Raw genomic sequence first — 26,395 nt, 5'->3', positions numbered from 1 at the left:
TTAAAGACGGACAGATCCCGGGGTTGAGAAGGGGAGCCACCGCCGCCCCCTCCGTTGCTGGGGGGTGGGGAGGATGCAGAATGATACAGTCCACTTGGGGGTGCAGGTTGGCAGCATCTCCTTGCGCTTTTTAATGGACCCCAAGGTCTGCAGGAAAGCCTTCCTTTACCACGTTCTGGGCAAACACCTCGATGCCGCCCGAGAGCGACATCTGTGCAGTCAGGATGCACCCGAACCCGTTCCTCCTCGGTTCCACTCGACATTTCAGACTCGCCCAGCGCCCTCCCCCGTGGCACTCCGGCACAGCTGGAATCTACACGGTCTGACCGGAAGCTTTGGGAAAACAGACTGTCCCCCTTCACTGCTGCGAACCCTAAAACTCGACCTGCCAGGCCGAAAGCCACGCACATTTTCAGTTAGTTTTAATCACACGACACACGAGCGCAGCTCTGTTTTAAAGTGCGGCATGCAGTGTGCAAACCCTCCTCGCCCTGCTCCCTCCTCAAAGCCGGCCACTGTCAGCAGTTGAGAATGCATCCTTCTAGACTGTTCTCTGCACGTACACGCATGTGAATACGCGGGGCATTATTCAGAGAGGCCAGCTGTCTACGTAGCACAAACACCGTGGCAGCGCACGCACCAGCAATGAGAGAGTCTGAGCCGGGTCCCTCGCCAACGCTGGATATGTTCCACCAAGTTTTCTCGTCTGACAGCAGAAGCCACCTTGTGGTCCAGATCCGCATTCCCTGGACACACAGTCTTTCCGAGTGGTTTTCCAGACGTAAGCAGCCTCCCCTCTGTCCCACCCAGCACCCCGAGTTACAGACCTCCTCCACCTTCCTCTGTCTCCAGTGGAGGGCTATTTTACACTTAGCTCCTTAGCCCATCTGGAATTTAGTTTTGCGTACAATTATAGAGAATTATTTTTTCAGATAACCAGATAACCAACTCTGCGTATTATGAGCCTTCCTTGACTCTCCCAATTTAAATGCCATTTTGATACACACACTCGGAATGTTTTCTGGACTTTCTGTTTTTCACTGACCTATCTCTGTGGCAAAGTCATGCTGTCCTGATTTTTTTTTTTTTTTTTTAAGATTTTATTTATTTGAGGGATACCTGGGTGGCTCAGTTGGTGAAGCGTCTGCCTTCGGCTCAGGTCATGATCCCAGGGTCCCCTGTTCCATGTCAGGGCTCCCTGCTCAACGGGGAGTCTGCTTCTCTCTCTGCCTCTCCCCCTGCTTGTACTCTCTCCCCCTCCCTCTCTCTCTCTCTCTTTTTTTTTAAAGATTTTATTTAAGAGAGAGAACACAAATGCAGACGGAGAGGGAGAAGCAGACTCCCCTCTGAGCAGGTAGCCTGTACTTGGGGCTCGATCCCAGGACCCCAGGATCATGACCTGAGCCGGAGGCAGAGGTTTAACCCACTGAGCCACCCAGGCGCCCCATGCTGTCCTAATTATTGTAGCTTTAGAGTAAGTTTTAGCATCAGGTGCAGAAAGTTCCCCCTCATTAAACTTAAAAAAATATATATTCGCAACTGTTGTACATTTTCCTTTCATATTAATTTTAAAAACATTTTTTCCATAGTCTTAAAAGCATGGTTTCCTTGTGGGAACTTAATTAGAATCTCTAAGAAGGCTAAATATCTTTACACTATATTTTCCTATCCAGATATTTTGTCCGTTTTGGGGTTTTTTTTTGTCTTTTGGTATTTTTTTTTTTAAAATCATCCTTCATTTGGATCTAGATCTTTCTTGTTAAATCTGTTCCTAGATCTTGCTGTTTTTATACTATGGTGCATGGAATTTTTTTTTCCACTTTTAACTAATTATTGCTGTTGACTCTTTGTAGATTTTATATCCAACCACCGCCTCTTAGATATTCCAGCTAGACAATCATGGTCTCTTCCTAGTTTTTATACGACAGATTTCACTCTGTTTTCTACATTAGCTAGAACCATCCACAGCTTGGTCCTGGTTATAATGGCTTTTAATGGTAATTTAATAGGTAATTTTCCACCTAATGTGCCATTTGCTGTCGGTGCCTGTCCTGACTGCACGAGAACCCGCACGTTAACAAGATTTGCCAGGTATTTCCTACATCGTGTTCAAGGAACGCTGGTCTAGACGATTTCTTCCTATCCTGATTTTACTTAAGAGTTTAGTAATTAAAGTTGTGGCTATCTGATGCTACCAACTACTTTCTGGCATCTACTGATCCCTAAAAAAGGGATTCTTCCCTGGTGACTGTCCTGCATCCTACTGTTTGATATCCTAATTCTGGGCCAGCCCTGTGCCCTCCAACAGGAGGTCACCTCTCAACCCCCCGGCATCCTCGCTCACCATCCTCGCTCACCTTACTTCCCCATCCGTGTCTCTTCGGCTCCCCAGAGCATCTCCAGGCTGAGACGGACGTACCCCTGCTTCAGGTGGCAGGGCTGTGAGTAGCACACAGTGGGTGCTCAGATTCACTTGACTTCACTCGAGCGGTCCTTCTTGAGTGGCTCAGCTGAGGGACGGGGGGCCTTCCTCCTCTCCAAGCAGATGGGTTTTTATCTCGACTCACAGACCCCTTTGAGAATCTGGACACCTTCCCAGGAACACGCCCATGAATGGCCTTCTCTCCCTGCTGGTTGGGAAGCTCCTGGCTGTCCTTAAGCCCAGGGTAAGACCCTTGCTCCCTGCTCTCCCAAAACCTTTGGCTGTGGGATTCCCTACAGAAATCCTCACCATCCCTACGCAGCTGGTCCATTCCGAGCACTCGCCACAAGCCAGGCGCTGTGCTGAACACCCATGGGGTCTCCACCGAGTCTGCCCACAACTCCAGGGACAGGTCATACTGCCGCCACCCCATTTTACAGATGGGGAAATCTCAATTTGCTCAAGAAACCAGAAACTCCTTGAAGGCAAGGACTGTTCTTTCGGCTGGGGCCTGGCCAAGCGAGAAGGTCACTGGCTGGGGAGCCGCAGGGGGCCTCCACTCCCTGCTCCCTAAGCCCCCTTCCTCTGCAGACCGTTCTGAGTCTTGCTAACGTGGAAGGCTGTTCTCAGGACCACAGCTGACTGGACTGGGGTTCCAAGCACAATGCAGGGACACCCACGTACAACTCTATAGGCCATCCAGCAGCCTCTAGGGCAACCTGAGTGCTCCCCGGTCAGGGTGGCCCTCGCCACACAGGGACCCAGTGGATCCTCCATGGGTGGGCGATAAAGTTAGGGACAGAAGGAGGGACCAGAAAATGTGCACGGAGTGGGAGTGGGAGTGGGGCAGAGCCGAAAGACTGCAGACGGAGTAAGCAGGAGGCGGGGAGGAGGGAAGAAAGAAGTTTCTGGTAAAGCAGCCCCATGAGTAGTGGGTCACATCTCAGAGGGGCCACACAACGTGAGCAACAAACAGACCCTTGCCCGAGCTGCCTTCATGCGAACAGCGTCTCAGAGAGGGGCAGCCAGGGGAGCCCCCCGAGCCCAGCTGGGGGCAGATGCTGCCGCGCGCCCTGCAAGGGAGCCAGGAAGTAGCAACATGAAGTTCTGCCCAGGGGATTGCTTTTTGTTTATTGACCAGACACGGCGGCCTTGGTTTCTGGACACGGAGTCAGCATGAGAGCACTTGTCTCCAGGGACGGGGCAGGGGCTCAGAACGATCAGCCAGGAGCTACCAGGGAGAGAGGAGGCCACTCAGCTCCTCCACAGGGAAGACCAAACGCCAGCAGCTTTGCCCGGCAGTCACCAGGCCCGGCTGCAGGTGGGGGGAGGCCGGAGTTGGCAGTGTCCTTCCGGATGGCTCTGAGGACAAGGACAGCTCTGGTCCCTTTGATGGTCTCCCGGGCATAAGGTGGAGGCAAGGGTCCTGGGGCCCAGCCAGCACAGCCCCGGAAAGACCCTGGGAGGAAGCACAGAGGATGGGGGCTCCGGTGGGCCTGGGCCCTGGGGCCAGTTCAGGTTAGGACGCTGCCTGAGGCCACCTGGAGGGGCTGGGGCCCAGCTGCAGGTGCGCCCAGGGCGGCACATCCCACCCTCTTCCGGCCCTGGGGCCCCTCTGTAGACAACCGATGGCCCGCGGCGGGGGTCAAAGTCCACAGCAAGAGTCTGTCCAGCTTGGGGGTCCTTGTGCATCCCAGCATCCCCGAAGGAGCCAGCAGCTCTCAGGGGAGGTAGAGCGCCACGACCACATAGATGACCCAGCTGGTGGACACAAAGACCCCGAAGAGCAGGCTGAAGAGCACGAGCGAACGGGCCTTGCGGGACGCCTCCTCAGCCTGGACCAGGTCCCCCCTGCTCAGGGCGGCGCGCGTCTGCAACGAGACGGAGGCCGGGCGTGGACGCGGAGCCCCCGCGCCCCCCCATGCAGCCCGGACTGCGGGCACCCTGAGAAGCCTGCGACCTGCCCAGGCCACCGCGTGGGAAGCAGCAACAGCCGGGGAGGCCACGGCCGCCCGCTCCTGGGCACCTGCCCCGCGGGCCGGGCCCCAAGCCACAGCCTCGGCCTCCCCCGCCCCCCTCACAACCCTCCCGAGACTGGGGCCGCTGTTGCCCCCACCCTGCAGAGGAGGAAACCGAGGCTCAGTTCAGTGACCCACCTGGAGCCAGAACTCACAGGCAGGCGGCCAGTGGCCTCCAGACTCCCGCCTCCCCGCAGTCCTGAGAACTGCCTTCTCCCCACCATCCCAGCTTCATGACGGGGTGAACCTGACCGACGGGGGGACATCAGGGCCACGGCTGGGTCTGCTTTGCGCAGAAGCCCCCAGGGGCTTGCTACTCTGTTTCCTGGAACATCCTCACACGGGCATCACTGGGTCCCCAGGGACCAACCCCATGCCTGGTCAGGAATGTCAGGAGGAAGGAAGGAAGCTGTGCAGATAATGGATGGACGGACGGACAGATGGATGGATGGTGGTGGGTAGACAGGGACAGGTGGGTGGCTGAGTTAACAGATAATAGAGAGGTGAGTGGGAGAGCGTGTGGACAGATGGAGGGATGAATGGAGACTAGGGAGGTAGTAAGCAGATGGATGGGTGGGTAGACAGAGGAGTAGATGGATAGAGGGAGATGGGTAGAAATGTGTGGGTGGATGGGTGACAGTTTCTACCCCATTGAACACAAGCTCCCACTGAGGCAGGCAGTTCCTTGGGCCTTATCAATCATTCACACCTTTATTAGAAACTGGTTTAGCGGGATTTTCTAGTGCAGATCTCCCGTGGTCTGGGGCAGAGACAGGAGGGGCGGAGGTGGCCATCGAAGATGAACAAGGACGCCCGGACAACCGAGCACTTATCCCCCGGTTCCTGCCACCCTCCTGAGAAAGCTGGTGGCTGGACCAGGGGCTCCCTGCCAGCCAGGGGCTCCCTTCCAGCCACGGGCAGGGAGCGCGGCCCCGGGCTGACCACCCCCACCTACCTCGTGGGAGTAGACGATCGCGATGAGCCCCGTGAGCAGGCAGCAGAAGAGTGTCACCAGCACGGACTCCATCATGTAGTCCTTGGGGAGGGGCCTGTGGTCCACCGCCGCAGGGGCTGGTATGCCAGCCACGGGGCCGTTGTACTGCGGGGACAGAGGCCGCCACACCGCGGTGAGGACACAGCCATCCAGGGCCACCGCCCGCCCAGTGAGGCTGCAGGTCACCGAGGGGTCAGGTCCGGGCCCCCCTCTGCCTTCTAGCTCCGCAACCCCCCGCCTGTCACCAGCCCCAGGAGTCCTCTGGCTTCTGCCCTCTACAAACCGCTCAGTCCCGGGGGGGGCCATCTCCGTCTCTCCCTGCCCTGACTGCGCTCCCACCATGGGGGCCTCTAAGCTCTCCCCCACAGGCACCCCGCGGTCTCTCGGCTTTTCTAAAAATCTAATCGAGTCACCTCCCACCCAAAAGCCCTGGGGCCCTCACTAGGGTCCCACCCTCCTACCCTGTCCTCCTCACTAAGGTGAGCCGACCCCTGTCATCCCCAGGTGACTGGGGGTGGGGGACCGGCCACCCTCCAGCCCTGTGCCCAGAGAACCGCTCCTCCTCTCCACCTGAAAGCTCCTCTTCACCCCTCAGAACTCAGCTCAAACGCCCCCACCTCTGGGAAGCCTTCCAGGCTCGCCCACCCCTCCCTCTCCCCCAGGCTGCAGAATCCTTTCCCTTCCCTCATCTGGGCAGTGAAGCCCCTCTGCAGGGGTCGCGACTTTTCATCACCTACATGTGCCAACCTCTCCCCCGGCGAGGGGGGTTGGTGGTGAGTGGGGGGCAGCAAGGAGGGATTCGTGGGAAGTGCCTGTGGCGCAGGGGGCCCCGGGGTGAGTGGGAGGCGGGGGGCAGGAGATGGGGGCTGGGGGAGCTGCGTGGGAAGTAAGTGGGCGTGGCGCCGGGGGTCCCGGGGTGTGGGGGAGGCGGGGGGTCGGGCCCACTCACCACCGGGAAGGGTGCGAAGAGCGGCGGCGTGGCGGGGGGCGGCGGGTACAGGGCCTGGGGCGAGGGCCCAGGCTGGAAGAGGACCGGGCCCTGCGGGAAGGGCGGGTACAGCAGGTGCACTGCCTTGGGGTCCGGCGGCGCGTAGGGCGGGGGCTCGCCTACGAAGCCGATGTCGGGCACCCCGCCGGCTGCCACCTTGGGCCCCTGCCGGGCCTCCCCCGCAGCCTCAGCCTGGGCGGGGGCCGCGGCCACGGCCTCGGCTTGGGCGTCGGCCGAGGGATCCTCCGGGGCCGGGGGCCTGCCCCCATCGGCGGCCACTTCGTCACTGGGCCCTCCGTCCTCATCCAGGAGCTGCGGGCGGCGCGGGAGCTGCGGGAGCTGCGGGAGCGCAGGGCTCCGGGGGTCCTCAGAGGCTGCGGGGCTACCGCCCCCTTTTGCATCCCCTCCTGGAAACAAACACCAGGTGCTGTGAACCCCAAGCGCCACTGAGCCAGGTGGCACTCCTCCCCGCTCCCTGCTGCAAATCACAGCCACCCCCGGGCGGAAGTTCCAGGATGCTGCCAGTCCCCACCCTGCCCGTCTCCCGCGCTCAGGCCTCTCCTGCGGGGCGCTGGAAGGATGGACCCAAAGCGTAAGCGCGGGACGAGGGGGAAGGGGCTTGCTGGCAGTCACACGGCTGGTGCGTCACCAGGCTGGGCTAGAACCCGGGCCTCGCCCCTCCGAGCCCACTGCCCTGTTGCTGGTAGCCCGGACCAGGCAAGGGTCCGGCCAGGGCAGCGGGAGAGCGGCTCCGAGCCGAGCCGAGCCCAACAGACTCCTGGCTTGGGAGGCCGGGGAGACGGGTGCTCCCGGGTTAAGACCCTGGCTAACGGGCTGACCTCAGAGAGCCAGGAGGTCCCTAAGGGCCAAACGCTAGCTTTCTTTCTCTCGAGTAAACAAGTAAAATATTTTTAAAAACAACTTCCAAGCAGGCTTCAGAAACCTTTCTCTCCAGGTTACCAAGGGCTGGAGAAGGAGGGGGAGCCAGTGTTTACTGGAGGACGTTTCCGTCGGGGAGGATGGAAATATTCAGGAGGACGGACGGTGGTGGCGTCCGCACAACAGGGCGAACGGGCTTGATGCCCCTGAAGTGCGCACTTAAAAATGGCGAAGATGGGGGGGGGGGCGCCCCAAGAGAAAGGCTTTTTAAATACTGTGGTTAAACAAGGGCGTCCGGCTGGCGCAGAGGAGCCTGTGAATCTTGATTTTGGGGTCGTGAGTTGGAGCCCCACGTTGGGTGTAGAATTTACTTGAAAAAATAAATAAAAGCCTGTGTCTCCTGTGGCTCACATCTACAAACTCTAGACAAAATACAAAAGGAGGGACACCTGGTTGAGCGTCTGCCTTCGGCTCGGGTCATGATCCCAGGGTCCTGGGATCGAGCCCCGCATCGGGCTCCCTGCTCAGCGGGAAGCCTGCTTCTCCCTCTCCCACTCCCCCTGCTTGTGCGCTCTCTCTCTCTCTCTGAGACAAATGAATAAAACAAAATACAAAAGGAAACTACCTGGAAACACTGAAAAGAGACCAAAAGTGGACAGACGGTGGAGTGGAAACAGAGAAGGGACCCTCAAAGGTGTGGGTTCCCACATACTTTCTCTCATTTCCCTCAAACCTCCAGGTGCCACCCAGAGCAACATGATGGGGCAGGACAGGTGATTAAAACCCTCCAGAGGGGCGCCTGGGTGGCTCAGTCAATTAAGTGTCTGCCTTCGGCTCAGGTTATGATCCCAGGATCCCGGGATCGAGTCCTGCATCGGGCTCCCTGCTCATCAGGGAGTCTGCTTCTCCCTGTGGCCCTCCCCCTTCTCATGTGCTCTCTCTCTCAAATAAATGGATAAAACCTCTTAAAAAAAAAAACAAAAAACCCTCCAGAAACCCTGTCACATTCTGGCTGGAAGAAGTAAGACAGGGCCCCACAGAGTGGAAAGAGCAAGGAAATTCTTGTGTTAGGGGATGTCATGGAGGGGATGTGACCGTGGATGACCCTGCAGCTGGACCCCAGCATTCAGAGGCTCCTCAGCCCCCTCCCGGTCCTGGGAACGTGGGTCCCACTTGCCTTCCTCGCTCCCGGAGGCGGCCCCGAGGTCACAGCCTGAAGACGTGATGCTGAGACCAACCGGACAGTATCTGTGACTGAACCCAGTTAAGGCCTCTATACAGACTCGTAAGATGTGGTGGGCGGGTGCATCGGTCCTCGGACCTACCCACCTCATGGCCCCCGCGATGAGCCGAGCCTTGTCTGTGAGTCCCCTTGCTCGTTAACCCTGCCACCTGCCCACTTGGCCCCCCCTCCCTTCAGTCTCTCCCCGCCTTCCAGTGTAAGGGGGCCAGTTTCAGATCACACCCAAGAAGCTCCCAAGGAGCATACAAACCAACACCTAGAAAGGAAGGAGCTGCAGAGGGGGATCCCCTGCTTCTGTGGGTGAACTGAGGTGACCAGTGTATCTCAGTTTCCCCAGGACTTTCTCAGATTCACTACTAAAAATCTCACATCCTGCGAAAACCCTTAGTCTCAGACAAACCAGGATGATTAGTCACCCCAGACCGGATCCACGCGGGTCATGGGACTCACCCCTGAGCTGCATTTGTAGGGGACAGACCTAGAACAGCATAAAGGACCACCAAACAGGACCACCAAGCCAGCCAGAAGCAATTAACCAAATGGCAATAAGTACAAACCTATCAATAATTAAATTAAATGTCAATGCCGGGGCGCCTGGGTGGCTCAGTCGTTAAGCGGCTGCCTTCGGCTCAGGTCATGATCTCAGGGGCCTGGGATCGAGTCCCACATCGGGCTCCCTGTTCGGCGGGAAGCCTGCTTCTCCCTCTCCCGCTCCCCCTGCTTGTGTTCCCTCTCTCGCTGTGTCTCTGTCAAATAAATAAAAATCTTTAAAAAATTAAAAAAATAACTACTCAATGGGGAGCCTCCTTCTCCCTCTGCCCCTCCTCTTGCCGGCTCTCTCTCTCAAATAAAAATCTTTAAAAAAAAAAAATTAACTTAAATGTCAATGGCATAAATTCTCCAGTCAAAAGACACTGAGTGTCTAAAAGGAAAAAAAACCCATTTGTATGCTGCCTACAAGAGACTCACTTCAGATGGAAGGACACACTGACTGAAATTGAAGGGATAGAAAAAGGTACTCCGTGCGATTGCAAACCAGACAAAACCTGGCACAGCTATATTTATATCAAAGTAAACTTTAAAACAAACACTGTGGGGCCTCTGGGTGGCTCAGTTGGTTAAGGGTCTGACTCTCAGTTTCAGCTCAGGTCATGATCTCAGGGTCGTGAGACTGAGCCCTGTGTCAGGCTCAATGCTAGGCATGGAATCTGCTTAAGGTTCTCTCCCTCTCCCTCTGCCTCTCCGCCCCCCCCCCCCACGCATGCATGTGCCCACTAGCCCTTGGTCTATAAATACATACATACATAAAACAAAGACTGTAATAAGAGACAAAGAAGGGTATTACATGATACAGAGGTCCAACACGAGGGTATAGCATATAACCACGTATGCTCCCAACACGGGAGCACCTAAATATACAAGCAAATATTAACAGACCAAAAGGAAGAAACAGACACCAATATTATAATAGTAGGAAACTTCAATACCCACATATATCAATGGATGGATCATCCAGACAGAAAAATCAATACGGAAACGCCAGCCTTAAACATGTCAGGCCAGATGGACTTACAACTACACAGAACATTCCACCCAAAACCAAGGGAATAAACACCATTGCCAAGCACACCAGAAACGTTCACCAGTACAGAATATACATACGTTAGGCCACGAACAAGTCTTAATAAATTCAAGACTGAACCCTTCCAAAGATCTTCTCGAACCACAGTGGTACAAAACTAGAAAGCAATTACAGGAAGGAAACTGGAAAAGTCACAAGTATGTGGAGAATCAACACCTTGCTGCTGACCAACGACTGAGTCAAAGATGAAATCAAAAGGCAAATTAAAAAAAAAAAAACCTCGTGACAAATGAATATGGAAATACAACATCCCAAACGTACAGGATGCAGCCAAAGCAGCTCTAGGAGGGAAGTTCATGGTAATCAATGCCTAACCAAAAACAAGAAAAAAATCTCAAATTAATGACCTGACTTTACACCTCAAGAAGGTAGGGGGAAATGCACCCCAAAGATAGGAGAAGGAAGGAAATAACAAAGATGAGAGCAAAAATAAATAGAATAGAGACTAAAAAGACAAAAGATCAATGAAACTAAGAGCTAGTTCTTTGAAAAGATAAAACTGACAAACCTACAGCTAGACTCATAAAGGTTTGAAAAAGACTCAAAAATCAAAAACAAAAGATGTTACAACAGATACCACAGAAATACAAAGGATCAAAGAGACTACTATGAACAATTATATGCCAATAATTTGACAATCTAGAAGAGGTCAATAAATTCCTAGAAACATACAACCTACCAAGACAGAATCTGAAAATTTAAAAAAAACTGAACAGACCAACTACTAGTAAGGAGACCGAATCAGTTCATCAAAAACCTCCCAACAAACACAAGTCCAGAACCACATGGCTTCATTGATGAACTCTACCAAACAGTCAAAGAATGAATAGCAGTCTTCCTCCAACACCTCCAAAAATAGAAGCAGAGGGAACACGCCCACACTCAGTTTACGAGGCCATTACCCTGATACCAAAACAAGACGAGGAGGCCACAAGAAGAGAAAATCACAGGCCGGGGTGCCTGGGTGGGTCAGTTAAGCACCTGCCTTCGGCTCGGGTCATGGTCCCAGGGTCCTGGGATCAAGCCCCGCATCGGGCTCCCCGCTCGGCGGGGAGCCTGCTTCCTCTGCCTGCTTCTCCCCCTGCATGTGTGTGCTCGCTCTCTGTCAAATAAATAAAATCTTAAGAAAAAAGAAAATCACAGGCCAGTGGCCCTGATTCACACAAATGCAAACATCCTCAATAAATGATAGCAAACCAAATTCAACAATACATTAAAAGGATCATGCACCATGACCCAAGTGGAATGGGATTCCAGGGAGCGTTCAACACACACACAAATGTGATACACTCACTACATTAACAAAATGAAGGAAAAAATCATAGGATCATCCCAATAGATGCAGAAAAAGTGACAAAAGTCAACATCGATTTATGATAAAAACTCTCAATGAAGTGGGTATAGAGGGAACACACCTCAATATAAGAAAGGCCACCACATATGACAAGTCCACACCTAGGATCATTCTCACTGGTGAAAAGCTGAAAGCTTTTCCTCCAAGATCAGGAACAAGTCGAGGATGCCCACTCTCACCACTGTTACTCAACATATTACTGGAAGTCCTAGCCACAGCAATTAGGCACCAAAAAGAAACAGAAGGCATCCACATTGAAAAGGAAGAAATAAAACTCATTATTTGCAGATGAGACGATATCATATATAGAAAACCCTAAGAGCCTCACCAGAAAACTTAGAACTAATGAATGAATTCAGTGAAGCTGCAGGATACAAAATCAATACAAAAAATCTATTGCATTTCTATCCACTAGCAATGAACTATCAGAAAAAGACATTAAGAAAATAACATTTTTTAAAAAAGAAAATAAATAAAATAACACATTTAGGGGCATCTGGCTGGCTCAGCTGATGGAGCATGTGACTCTTGACCTCAGAGTTATAGGTTCGAGCCCCACTTTGGGTGTAGAGATTACTTAAAAATAAAATCTTAAAAAAAAAGAAAGAAAGAAAGAAAACAACCCATTTACAATTGCACCAAAAAGAATAAAACACACACACACACACACAAAGGAAAAAGAATAAAATACCTAGGAATAAATTTATCCTTCTTTTAAAATAAACTCTACCCTCAACATGAGGCTCGAACTCACAACCCCAAGATCAAGAGTCACATGCTCCACTGATTGAGCCAGTGAGATGCCCCTAGGAATAAATTGTTTTAAGGGGTGGGAAGGGAGAGAGAGAGGGGGAGTGAGAGAAATTAAAGCAGGCTCCATGCCCACCACATGAGTGAACCCGACACAGGGCTTGATCTCACAACCCTGAGATCATGACCAGAGCTGAAATCAAGAGTCGGACGCTTAACCAACTGAGCCACCCAGGCGCCCCCCACCCAGGAATAAATTTAACCATGAAGGTAAAAGACCTGTATACCAAAAATGAGAAGACAACATTAATGAAACAAAATGAAGAAGACACAAATAAATGGAAAGACATCCCATGCTCATGGATTGGAAGAACACTGTTAAAATGTTCATATCACCCAAAGCAACGTACAGATTCAGTGCAATCCCTATCAAAATCCCAGTGGAAGGGCCCTTGGTGGCTCAGGCGGTTAAGCCTCTGCCTTCAGCTCAGGTCATGATCCCAGGGTCCTGGGATGGAGTCCCACATCGGGCTCCCTGCTCAGTGGGGAGTCTGCTTCTCCGTCTCCCTCTGCTACTCCCCCTGCTTGTGCTCTCTCAAATAAATAAATCTTTTTTTAAAAAATCCCAATGGCATTTTCCACAGAAATGTAACAAATGATGCTAAAATTTGTATGGAACCACAAAAGACCCTGAATAGCCAAAGCAATCTCAAGAAAGAACAAAGCTGAAGGCATCACACTCCCTGATTTCACACTGTATCACAAAGAGATTGTAAAAAAAAAAAAAAAAAGACACACAGGAAACAACAGGTGTTGGCGAGGATGCAGAGAAAGGGGAACCCTCTTGCACTGTTGGTGGGAATGTAAACTGGTGCAGCCACTCTGGAAAACAGTATGGAGGTTCCTCAAGAAGTTAAAAATAGAGATACACTACAATCCAGCAATTGCACAACTAGGTATTTACCCAAAGGATATAAGAATACAGATTTGAAGGGGCACATACACCCCAATGTTCAAAGTAGCAATGTCCACAATAGCCAAACTATGGAAAGAGCCCAAATGTCCATCAACAGATGAATGGATAAAGAAGATGTGATATATATATATGATATATATATATACACACACACACACACACACACACACTAGAATATTACTCAGCCATCAAAAAATGAAATCTTGCAACAATGTAGTTGGAGCTAGAATGTATTATGCTAAACAAAATAAGTAGAGAAAGACAAATACCTTATGATCTCATTCATATGTGGAATTTAAGAAACTAAACAGATAAATATGTGGGAAGGAAAAAAAAGAGAGAAACAAACCATAAGAGACTCTGGACTAGGAGCGCCTGGGTGGCTCAGTCGGTTAAGAGTCCAACTCTTGGTTTCAGCTCAGGTTGTGATCTCAGGGTCGTGGGATTGAGCCCCACCTTGGGCTCCACACTCAGCGCTGAGACCGCTTGGGATTCTTTCCCTCTTCCTCTCCCTCCCCCTCTGCCCCTCCCCCCTGCTCCACAGGCTCTCTCTTGCTCTTAAATAAATAAATAAATAAAATCTTAAAAAAAAAAAAGACTCTTGACTCTAGAGAACAAACCAAGGGTTGCTGGAGGGGAAGTGGGCAGGGCAATGGATTAAATAAGTGATGGGTATTAAGGGGGGCAATTGTGATGAGCACTGGGTGTTGTATGTAAGTGATGAATCACTGAAGTCTACTCCTGAAACCAATATTGCACTGTATGTTAACTAGAATTTAAATGAAATTTGAAAAAAATAAAATAAAAAATAAACCAGACACATAGATCAATGAAACAGAGAGCCCAGAAATAAACCCATGTATATATGGTCAATTAATTTACGGCAGAGGAGCCAAGAGCAGACAATGGAGAAATGAGAGTCTCTTCAATAAATGGTGTTGGGAAAACAGCCACATGCAAAAGAATGAAACTGGACCACTTTCTTACACCATACAGAAAAATTAACTCAAAATGGATTGAAGACTTGAATTTAAGACCTGAAACCATAAAGTTTCTGGAGGAAAACATAGGCAGAAAGCTTCCAGACATCAGTCTTAGTGATGATTTTTTGGATTTAACACCAAAAGCAAAATGAAAGCAAGAGAAGTAAAAATAAGCAAGTGGGACTATATCAAACTAAAAGGCTTCTGCACAAAGAAACCATCGACAAAATGAAAAGGCGACATACTGAATGGGAGAAAATATTTGCAAATCATGTATCTGATAACAGGCTAATATCCAAAATATGCAAAGAATTCATACAACTTAATAGCAAAAACAGGGCGCCTGGGTGGCTCAGTTGGTTAAGCGACTGCCTTCGGCTCAGGTCATGATCCTGGAGTCCCGGGATCGAGTCCCGCATCGGGCTCCCTGCTCGGCGGGGAGCCTGCTTCTGCCTCTGACCCTCCCCCCTCTCATGTACTCTCTCTCTCTCTCGTTCTCTCTGTCTCAAATGAATAAATAAATCTTAAAAAAAAAAAATAGCAAAAACAAAAACCCCATACCATCCAAGTAAAAAATAGGCAGAAGACCTGAATAGACATTTCTCCAAACAAGACATACAGATGGCCACCAGGTGCATGGAAAGATGCTCAACATCAGTCATCACCAGGGAACTGCAAGGAGACACCACCTCACCCCTATCAGGGTGGCTATCATCAAAACCAAGAAATGACAAGTGTTGGCGAGGAGGTGGAGAAAAAGGAACCCTTGTGCACAGCTGCTGGGAATGCAAATTGGTGCAGCCACGAGGGGAAACAGTAGAGCCTCCTGAAAGAATTAAAAATAGAACCACCAAGGGGCGCCTGGGTGGTGCAGTCAGTTAGGCGTGCGACTCTTGGTTTCGGCTCAGGTCATGATCTCAGGGTCGGGAAATGGAGCCCCACAACGTGCTCCTCACTCAGCGTCGAGTCTGCTTAAGATGGTCTCTCTCCCTCTCCCCCTCCCCCCATGCATGCTCGCTCTAATAAATAAATAAAATGTTTATCTGACAGAGAGAGCAAGCGAGCACAAGCAGGGGGAGGGGGAGAGGGAGAAGCAGGCTCCCCACTGAGCAGGGAGCCCGAATGCGGGGCTCGATCCCAGGACCCCGGGATCATGACCTGAGCTGAAGGCAGACGCTTAATGACTGAGCCACCCAGGCACCCCATAAAGAAGAAAAGAGGGGAAGGGAGGGGAGGAAAAGGAAAAAAGAAGAAGAAAAAAGGAAAAAAAAAAAGAAAGAAAACTGGACCACAGCAGGACGCCCCACTCACGAAGGGGCCACAGAACTCGGGATCTGAGAGCCACGGCTGACTGCCAGCTAAAACCCAACAAATCAACATCTCCCTGGGAATTCTTTTTTTTTTTTTTTTTTAAGATTTTATTTATTTATTTAAGACAGAGAATGAGAGAGAGCACATGAGAAGGGTTAGGGTCAGAGGGAGAAGCAGACTCCCCGCCGAGCAGGGAGCCCGATGCGGGACTCGATCCCGGGACTCCAGGATCATGACCTGAGCCGAAGGCAGTCGCCCAACCAACTGAGCCACCCAGGCGCCCCCTCCCTGGGAATTCTAACGGGGCTAAGAATCTACACAACCTAATAGTCACAAGGTCTGGGACACGGTACAAGATAACATGCCACACAAAGAACCAGGAAGATGTGCCCGGTCCTCTCGGGAGGAGCCGGACAAGCAGAGGCGCGCCCGAGGGGACCGACTTGCGGGGACTACCCGCAGAGCTGCCGTCACGACTGTGCTCCAGGAGATAGATAGAAATATGCCTGAAATAAGTTCTCAACAGAGAATAGAAACAATTCTTTAAAAAGGAACCAAACAGAAATTCTCAACTAAGGCATATAATGTCAAATTAAAAATTCATCGGTTGCCCTCCATAGCAGAAGGCAGGGGACGGGGGTAAAAACGAGTCTCTGAAGGTGCGACACACCCATCAGAAGAACAGAAAGAAGAAAAGTAAAGGAGGAAAAAGGAAAAGAACCAAACCTCAGCGACCTGTGTGGTAACACAAGAAGGTCTAAATGGATGGGTCAGTGAAGTCCCAGGAGAGACTTGGGGGGAAAATATATTTGAAGTACTAACAGATCCAAACTTCACAAATTTGGTCAAAGACCAATTTATAGATGCATAAAACTTGGAAAATCCAAAGCAGGGACTCTGGGGGAAACTAAATGCATCTTCCTATAACTTCTCAAAACCAATAATAGTACTAAAGTCTTGAAAACAGAAGAAGGCAGAAGAAAATGCAAGATCTCTGTTGAAATAACTTGAACTTCCATAAACATTCGATAGACAGCTAGGTCAGAAGACAATAGATCGGGATCTTACAGTGCCGAAAGAATGGTCAACCCAGAAACTGAGACCTAAAGAAAATGTGCTTGAGGAATAAAGGTATGTATTAGTTTTCTGTCATCATCTAACAAAGTAACCACAAACACAGCTTAAAACCACCCATCCGCCTCACACCCATTATAATCACTAGAATTAAACAACAACATCAAACAAACAAAAAAACCCAGGGATGCCTGGGTGGCTCAGTCAGTTAAGGTCAGTCAGTTAAGTATTTGCGTTCGGCTCAGGTCATGATCCCAGGGTCCTGGGATCGAGCCCCACACTGGGCTCCCTGCTCTGTGGGAAGTCTGCTTCTCCCTCTCCCGACCCCCTGCTTGTGTTCCCTCTCTCACTGTGTCTCTGTCAAATAAATAAAATCTTTAAAAACACACACACACACACAAATAACCATGTCAGGAATGAAAAAGGGGTTATCATCACAGATCCTACAGACATTAAAAGAAAATTAAGGGAATACTATGAACAACGTTATGCCAACAAATCTGACAACATAGGTGAAAGACATTTCTCTTTCCAGCTCTCCAAAATTGACCCAAGAAACAGGAAACCTGAATAATTGTATATCTATTAAAGAAATTAAATTTGTTATCAAAAACAGAAAAGTTCTATGCCCAGATGGTTTCACTGTTAAAGTCTATCAAACACTCAAAGAAGAAAATAACACTAACATTACACAGGTTTTTTTTTAATAGAGGAGGTAAGATCATTGCCCAACTCATCTGATGAAGCCAGCATAAACCTGACACCAAAAGCCAAAATAGGAAAGTTATAGACCAATATCCCTCATGAATATAAGCACAAAAAAATCCTTAATAAAATAATAGCAAATTAAATCCAACAATACATAAAAATACCTCACCATCAAACAGGATTATTCAAGGTTGGTTCAACATTCAAAAAAAGCAATATAATTCACCATATTAACAGAATAAAGGAGAAAAACCATATTATCATTTCAAAGGATGTAGAGAAAATATGACAAAATCCAACACCCATTAATGGTTAACAAACAACCTTTTAACAAACTAATAATAGTAGAGAGTATCCTCAGATTGATAAAGGGCATCTGTGAAAAGCCTACAGCTAACCACACTCTTAATGGTAAAAGACCAAATTGCTTCCCTTTTCTCCCCAGGATCAGAAACAAAGTAAGGATGTCCACGTTCACCACTTCTACTTAACACTATTCTGATGGTCTTCACCATATCAATAAGGCACAAGAAATAAAAATCACAGACTGCAAAAGGAGTAAAACTCTCCTTGTTTGCAGATGATTTGCTTTTTATATAGAGAATCCAGGAAATCCACACCAATTCCTAAAATGAATAAATGGATTTAATACAGTCAAAGTTCACAAGGCTAATATACAGAATCAATTATGTTCTTATGCACTACTAGCAAATTGGAAAACAAATTAAAACTAAAATCCAGATCACAGTAGCACCAACATAACTGGAAAATAACTAAGAATAAATTGAACCAATGAATTCCAAAACATCTACACTGAAAATTACAAAGCACCGCTGATAAATTAAGGAAGTCCCAAATAAATGGAAAGGTATATACCATGTTCATTGTTCAGAACACTCAAACTGTTAACAATTTTCTCCACATTCATCTATAGATTCATTGCGATCACAATCAAAATTCCAGCAGTCTTTTTTCTCTAAGTTTTTTTTTTTTTTTTTTTTTGAGAGAAAGAGAGAGAGTGGGGCTAGGGGCAGAAGGAAAAGGAGAGAGAGAATCCCAAGTGGACTCCTCGACAAGTGTGGAGCCCAATACAGGGCTTGATCCCACAACTCCGAGACCATGACCCACGCCAAAAACCAAGAGAACGTCGCTCAACTGACTGAGCCACCCAGGTGCCCCATCCAGCAGGTTTTTTTTTTTTAAGATATAGAAAGTGACAAGCTCATTTTAAAATTTTTACAAAAATAGAAAGCACCTAGAATCACCAAAACAATTTTCAAAAGGAGGACAAAATTGGAAGAATCTACCTGATTTCAAGACTTACTGTAAATCCAAGATAAACCAGATGGTTCATTACAAATGAAATGATAGACACACACATCAATGAAGCACACATGCACACACACACACACACACACGGTCAGTTGATTTTTGCCGAAGTTTCTAAGGCAATTCAGTGAAGGAAAAAAAGCCTTTTTTTTTTTTTTTTAAGATTTTATTTATTTATTTGACAGAGAGAGACACAGCGAGAGAGGGAACACCAGCAGGGGGAGTGGGAGAGGGGGAAGCAGGCTTCCCGCAGAGCAGGGGGCCCGATGTGGGGCTCGATCCCAGGACCCTGGGATCATGACCTGAGCCTAAGGCAGACGCCCAATGACTGAGCCACCTAGGCGCCCTGAAGAAAAGCCTTTTTAATAACTGAAATAGGATCAACTGATTACCTGCATGGAAAAAAGTGAATATTGACTCTTCCTCACAACATCCACAGGAAATAATTCTGAAGGGATCATAAACCTAAATGTAATACCTGAAACTATAAAACTCCTAGATTAAACATAGAAGATCTGTGGGATCTTAGGATGGATAAAGATTTCTTATATATGACACCAAAAGTATGATCCATAAGAGAAAAAATTTGTAAACTGGACTTCAAAATTAAAAACAAACAAAAAAAACTTTTCCTCTTCAGAAGACATCACTAAGCTGCACAGCAAAGGAAACCACCAACAAAACTGAAAGAAAACCTACCGAATGGAAGATATGTGCAAATGACACACATGATAAAGGATTAGTATCCAAAATACATAAAGAACTTATACAACTCAACACACGCAAAAAAACAATCATTATCCATGTCTTCTGCCCATTTTTAGACATTTCTCCAAAGACATACAGATGACCAACAGACACACGAAAAGATGCTCATCATCATTCATCATCAGGGAAATGCAAATCAAAACCACAATGAGGGGTGCCTGGGTGGCTCAGTCATTAAGAGTCTGCCTTCGGCTCAGGTCATGGTCCCGGGGTCCTGGGATTGAGCCCCACATCGGGCTCCCTGCTCCACGGGAAGCCTGCTTCTCCCTCTCCCACTCCCCCTGCTTGTGTTCCCTCTCTCACTGTGTGTCTGTCAAATAAATAAAAAAAATCTTTAAAAAAAAAAAACAACACAATGAGATATCACATCAGTCAATCAACACCACAAGAAACAACAGGGGTTGGCAAGGATGTAGAGGAAAAAGAACCCTCTTGCACTATTGGTGGGAATGCAAACTGGTGCAGCCACTGTGGGAGACAGTATGGAGGTTCCTCAAAAAAGTAAACACAGGGACACCTGGGTGGCTCAGTTGGTTAAGCATCTGACTTGATCTCAGCTCACGTCTTGATCCCAGGATCGTTGAGTTCAAGTCCCCTGTTCAAGCTCCCTCTCCCAGCATGGAGCCTACTTAAATTTAAAAAAAAGAAGAAGAAAGAAAATAGAACTACCTTATGATCCAGTAATTCCACTACTGGGTATTTACCCAAAGATTACAAAAACACTAATTCAAAGGGATACATTCAAAGGATATCTAATTCAAAGGGTTACCTGCAGCATTATTCACAATAGTCAAGACATGGAAGCAGTCCAAGTGTCCATCAGTAGACGAATGGATAAAGAAAAGGTGGTAGAGAGAGAGAATATTATTCAGCTATGAAAAGAATGAAATCAGGGCCCCTGGGTGGCTCACTGAGTTGGGTGTCTGCCTTTGGCTCAGGTTATGATCTTGGGATCCTGATGGAGCCCCCGCAGTGGGCTCCCTGTGGGGGGTGGGGAATGGGGGAGTCTGCTTCTCCCTCTGCCCCTCAGCCCTGCTCGTGCTCTCACTCTACTCTTAAATAGGTATGAAATTTAAAAAAAAAGAAAAAAGAATGAAATCTTGCCATTTGCAATGACATGGATAGAGCTAGAGAGTATAATGCTAAGCAAAATAAATCAGAGAAAGACAAATACCCTATGATTTCACTCATATGTGGAATTTAAGAAACAAAAGAGATGAGCAAAGGGGGAAAAGAGAGAGAGGGAGACAACCCAAAAAGCAGAGTATTAACTGTAGAGAACAAACAGATGGTCAGCAGAGGGGAGGTGGAGGGGGGGAAATGGGTGAAATAGGTGGTGGGGATTAAGAGGACACTTATCTTGATGAGCACTAATTATGGAATTATTGAATCACTATATTGTACACCTGAAACTAATAACACTGTTAACAACACTGGGACTTTTTTTTAAAGCCAATATTTAAAAAAAAGAAAACCATCAGTAAGAACATACACAGGCAAATCACAGAATGGGAGAAAAATATTCATAACACATGTATCAGGCAAAGGAGTTGTATCAACAATGCATAAAAAACTCCCACAATTCAGCAGGTCAAACATCCCAGTGAGAAAATGGATGAAAGATTTGTGAACACTCCACCAAAGAGGATATTCAAATGATCGATGAGCACATAAAAAAGATGTTCGGTGTCAGCAGTCGCCAGAAACGCCATCAAAATTACAAATGCCAACTAAAACCAGGAGGTATCACTACACACCCATTAAGAGGGGCTGGGATTAACCACCACCGACAACCCTGACCCCAACACCCCAGCTCTCAGGCACAGCAGGTGAGAAAGGAAAACAGTGAAACCACGTTGGGAAACACGTCAACTGTTCCTTTTAAAAGTTAAGCATACACCTGCCGTAGGATCCAGCTACCCCACTCATAGGCATGGACCCGAGAGAAAATTATAGGACCACGTAAAGACCTGTTCACAAATATCTGTAGCAGGGGCGCCTGGATGGCTCAGTGGATTAAGTGTCTGCCGTCCTCAGCTCAGGTCATGACCCCAGGGTCCGGGGATCGAGCCCCACATCGGGCTCCCTGCTCAGTGGGGAGTCTGCTTCTCCCTCTCCCTCTGCTGCTCCCCCTCTGGTCTCTCTCTCACTCTATGTCAAATAAATAATATCTTTAAAAAAATAAGATAAAATCTTTAAAAAAATAAATACATGTAAATGCCCAAGAAGATTTAAACACACACACACACACACACACACACAAATATTTGTAGCAGTTTGAGAAACACTCCACGCTTGTTGTGTGAAGCCACTCAGTTTGGGCTAGTTTGTTACACAGCATAAGCCAACGGAGAACTGAGAGAGGAGGTTTCCTCTGGCAGCCAGAGCCGAGTGCGGGAAGTGGCCGGAACGCGAGCAGGAAGGAAGCAGTGGGGACAGAGGGACAGGTGACAGTGGCCTGAGCAGAAGGGAGGGACGTGGGCAAGTGGCCAAACCCAGGCAGGACTGAGGAGGTGCGCCGGCCTGACAGCGTGCAGAGGGGCGGCGGGAAGAGCAACATGGGGAGTGACAGGCACAGCAGACCCCCCTCATCTCCTCCGGGCTGGTGCCACTCAAGAGCTGGAGCCCAGGGACCATGCCGCCTGGGCCCCTTCACCTCCCTGTGCCTCTCAGTTTCCTCACCCTTAAAATGGGGACACCACCAACTCCTGGGGTTGCCGTTGGGATTAAATGGGGGTAAAGTGCTCCTAACACTGGCTACTGTGACCTGAGGTTAGGAAGAGACTGGAAGAGGACGACAGACACCAGTCAGACCCCAGTCCCTGTAGAGGCCTCGGGAGACGCTCTTGAGAACTCCAGGGCCCCAACCTCACTGCCGCCCCCAAGGGCTGGGGTTCTTCAACAACCAAGCCTACAACACTGGGGGATGGAGGGAAGTCCTGTCTGCTGTCTGCGGGGGAGGCTTCTTCTTACTCAAAGCCGCCACCCCTCCACACGGAGCCCCCAAACGGCCTTCTGCGTAGGTGATACACCGAGCACCCAGCCAGCCATTCGATCCCGCCCGCTCTTGTGGGGCACCCACCACGGACCAGTGCCGTGGGCTCGGAAACGCAGTTCTGTACACAAACCCTATGAAAAGATCACGATTTCAGCAGGTTCAGGCGCCCGGGGGCTGCCGAGCGCATGAAGCTGTGCAGGTAACACATCCAGGTGAAGGATAATGGCAAGACCATGAACTGCAGCGACCATGACTGAGCATCTATGAGGTGCCGGGCCCTGCACCCCGTCCCCCCGACAGTCCATCCGCATGAACGCGGACGGGGCCCAGCAAACGCGTGAAGTCTGGCTGCACCAGCTGAGGGCCCTGACGCGCGCTCCATACCTCAGGCGCCTCATCTGCGAAATGGGAAGAGTAACAATCACTTCCAAGTAAGCACCGTGAAGCTCTGGCCCGCTCTCCTCTAGTGTCTCAGGTCATGGTCAGGGGCACCTGCCCCATTTCACAGGTGCGCGAAGGGAGGCCGACGGCCGCTCCCCGGGGGCCCCGCCAGATGCAGATGCGCTCCGGAGGCCGGTCCCTCGCAGAGGCTGGTCCCTCGCAGAGGCCGGCCCGGCACAGCCGCAATTATCGTAACAAAAACCGCAGCTTCCCGGGGCCCCCGCCGGGGCAAATACCTGGCCCGATGGCGCGGAGATAGGGCTGCTGAGTAAATAAATTTGCTGGCGGGGCTGCTGGGCCCGCGGCCTCGGGTTCTCGGGTTCTCGACACCCGAGCCTCCGCGGACATTCCAGCCGCGAGGGGGGCGGAGGGCGGGCGGCGCCGGGCGCACGCCCCCCACACCCGCAGCTCCGGGCGCATCCCCACCTCGGCCCCCCGCCCCGCCAGCCTGGGGCTCCCGAGCACAGGGCCCGGTCCCGGGGTGGGGGGGGCGTCGAAGCTCCCGGAACGAGCCTCTCTCGGCCCCGCCCTTGCTGCCCATCTCTCTGCTCCGTCCCCGCACCCCGTTCCATCGCGCCGGCCTCCGCGCGGTCTCTTCCCGCCGCCGCGGCTCCCTCCCCGACCCCGTCTCGGTCCCCCTCCCCCAGCCCAGCCCAGCCCACCCCCTGCCAGGGCCCCTGCCCTCGCTCTAAGAACTTCTGCGTGGCCGGAGGGGCGGGCAAAGTCACCAGGTGGAGGACGGGGCGTGGGGGAGAAGAGGGGAAAACGCCCCCCAAGTGGCCCGGCGCGGGGCACCTGCTGCCCGCCCTTCCCCCTCCGCTCCCGCAGGGGCGCCCAGGGAGCTGGAGAGGAGCGCCGCCTAAGTCGCCAGAACTTTCCACAGCATCCTCCTGGCGTTCCGGGTTCTGGAGGAGGGGGTCCCAGGGCCAGGTTGGTCCCCGCGGGAGGAGCTCCCGGGCCCGCCCCCCGCCGCGGCGCCGGGACCCCCGGGAGCCCTCACCTGCGTCCATGGCGCGCGCCGCCCGCTGCCCGCGCCCCGCCTCCCGCCGCCGTCGGGCCGGGCTCGCCTGGCGCCGCGGGCTCGGGTTTCCTGGTGGCGGCTGCGCGGCCGGTTAATGATTGACCGCCTTGATGGCCCGCCGCTGCACCAGCAGGTGGCCCCGCGCGCGCCCAGCAGGGGGTGGGGCGGGGGGAGGGGCCGGGGTCCCTCGCGGGCGCCCCTCCCCCGCCGCGAGCGCCGGAGGCCGGGGGACCCGAGAGCGCACGGCGACACCGGCGTGGCCCACGAGCCCGGGGAATCGCGGCTGCCCGACCGGCCTTTCCATTTTCTGCAGCAAGAAAGGCCAGAAAGGAAGAGCTTCGCGTGAAATCTGAGTTTTTAAAACGTGTGCGTGTCTGCTCCGTGAAGCTTGCCGGACCGGGGACCCTGGAGCAGGGCCCCGTGCGAACACCTAGATAAGGCTGGAGGGGCTACACCGAGCGGCCAGAGGTCCTTGTAAATTCCTAGCCGAGCTCCCCAGAGCGGAAGGGAGGTCCCCGGGGACCCGAGGAGAAGCGCCCGGTGGGCTCGGGGGCGCGCGCAGCCCTGGGGGCTGGGGGTGCGCCGTGGTGGGGTGGCGGTCCTGGCGGGCAGGGCTTGAGCTGTACACCCAGATGTGGACGGGAGAGGAAGCCGTGGTGGGCGCCGGCCACAGGGGGTGCCTCGTTGGAAGAGGATTTAAAGACGCTGAAAGGGACTAGAAGTTGTCCTGCTTTTCATCACCACCGACAGTGATTCTAAACTACGTCAGGGACAAAACACTCCGCCTGAAAAAAACATTTTGTTGGTCTAAGTTCTGAACAATTGCTGTGGTTATTGCTGGCTCAGAGAAAGCTAGCGGATAGGCTTTCACCCTCCTGGCAAGGAGTAGCAGAATCCTCTCCTGGGACGATGACCAGCCCAAGAGAAAAGATACAGAAATACCAGGGTTTCCTGCATGAAAATACTCGGCCTAGCAAACGTCCCACACACTCAGAATTTCCAACCATCCGGCTAGTCCCCTGCTCTTAGATTTCATCAGGCGAGGGCCCCCCACTGTAGATCTGAAGAAAACAGGTCACGTGAGAGAGGCACAGATTAAACACATGGAAGAAATGATGAGGGGGCGCCTGGGTGGCTCAGTCGTTAAGTGTCTGCCTTCGGCTCAGGTCATGATCCCAGGGTCCTGGGATGGAGCCCCGCATTGGGCTCCCTGCTCAGCGGAGAGCCTGCTTCTCCCTCTCCTACTCCCTCTGCTTGTGTTCCCTCTCTCGCTGTGTTTCTCTCTGTCAAATAAATAAATAAAATCTTTAAAAAAAAAAAATGAGTAAACAGAGCATGCAGAGAGAAGAAAACTTTTAAAACCTCTCTTCAGGATCCTCAGAGATTCCGGAAGACATCCATGAAACAAGAACAAGACACTATAAAAAAGAACATTCATTAAACAAAACAAAAACACCCTTGAGAATTCAAAAGCTGACATCAGAAATAAACAGTGAGGGAATTGATTCAGGGAGAAGAACTAAGATGTCAGACTGAAACATGGATCCACACAAAGTGTAGAAATGGAAAACTCAGAGTACAGTAAAAAATGTCTTTAGTTTTAATTGTGCTAAAAGGTAACTGACAAACTAAGGCAAAAAAAAAGGCAATGTACTAAATGTTTCTAGCACATTTAAAGGTAAATTGTATGGGGCGCCTGTGTGGCTCAGTTAAACACCTGACTTGTGATCTCAGGTCTTGATCTCAGGGTTGTGAGTTCAAGCTCCATGCTTGGCATGGAGTCTACTTTAAAAAACAAAGTAAATTGTACAACAGTATAGTAACCGCACAAAAGATGGGAAGGAAAATAGGGGTCTACGCAGAGAAAAAGCAGACCTTACACTACACGTAAAGACTGATGTATGTAAAAAGCAGTCCTTACTATACCTGGACCCAAATCTCAGTTTCTAAATCCCAGTCTCCAATAAAAGAAACCAGGAACCCTTGGGGAAGTGCTGGATTCCAAGGCAGTGGCAGGGAAAACACAAGGTGAGCCTAGAGCATGCTGTAATACCAGAAGGTGATGAAGTGCTTTTAAAAAAAAAGATACAGGAACAAACATAAAATTGGTCCCTATGGCCAAAATTGGAATAACCTGGATAACAAAATAATCCCATCATGATATAGCCCAAGAATAAAATAAATATCCATAAGCCCATGCTGATATAAATAACTGAATAAATAAATGGGAGAGAAAAGACAGCTCTTTTTTTTTTTAATTTTTTATTGTTATATTAATCCCCATACATTACATCATTAGTTTTAGATGTAGTGTTCCATGATTCATTGTTTGTGCATAACACCAAGTGCTCCATGCAGAACGTGCCCTCCTCAATACCCATCACCAGGCTAACCCATCCTCCCACCCCCCTCCCCTCTAGAACCCTCCATTTGTTTTTCAGAGTCCATCGGAAAAGACAGCTCTCTTTTCGCAGCAGAATCTCAACAAATAGCAGA

At 50.3% G+C, this 26,395-nt stretch overlaps 1 protein-coding gene across 1 annotated transcript; it reads right to left on the bottom strand.

Moving 5' to 3' along the window:
* Positions 1-3,539: 3,539 nt before the first annotated feature.
* PRRT1B (proline rich transmembrane protein 1B) lies at positions 3,540-23,888 on the bottom strand. Its single transcript, XM_045881887.1, has 4 exons — positions 23,879-23,888; positions 6,384-6,829; positions 5,396-5,539; positions 3,540-4,293 (listed from the first exon to the last, which is right to left on the bottom strand). Exons 1-4 carry the CDS (start codon positions 23,886-23,888, stop codon positions 4,144-4,146), a joined length of 750 nt encoding a protein of 249 aa, XP_045737843.1. The 3' UTR covers positions 3,540-4,143.
* Between the last annotated feature and the right edge of the window lie 2,507 nt (positions 23,889-26,395).

This window comes from Mirounga angustirostris, unplaced genomic scaffold (assembly GCF_029215605.1).
Source record: "Mirounga angustirostris isolate CCGP_5_RB_7025 unplaced genomic scaffold, mMirAng1.0.hap1 SCAF_15, whole genome shotgun sequence".
NCBI lineage: Eukaryota > Metazoa > Chordata > Mammalia > Carnivora > Phocidae > Mirounga > Mirounga angustirostris.
The sequence above is the reverse complement of the archived record's forward strand: the minus strand, read 5'-3'. Positions and strand labels throughout refer to the sequence as shown.

What these genes read in the sequence shown, in the direction of transcription:
- PRRT1B (XM_045881887.1), bottom strand. An exon ending in TCTTCGCACCCTTCCCGGTG is followed by an intron (nt 5,540 to 6,383) that starts GTGAGTGGGCCC and finishes CTGTCCCCGCAG; the next exon opens with TACAACGGCCCCGTGGCTGG. An exon ending in CGATCGTCTACTCCCACGAG is followed by an intron (nt 4,294 to 5,395) that starts GTAGGTGGGGGT and finishes GTCTCGTTGCAG; the next exon opens with ACGCGCGCCGCCCTGAGCAG.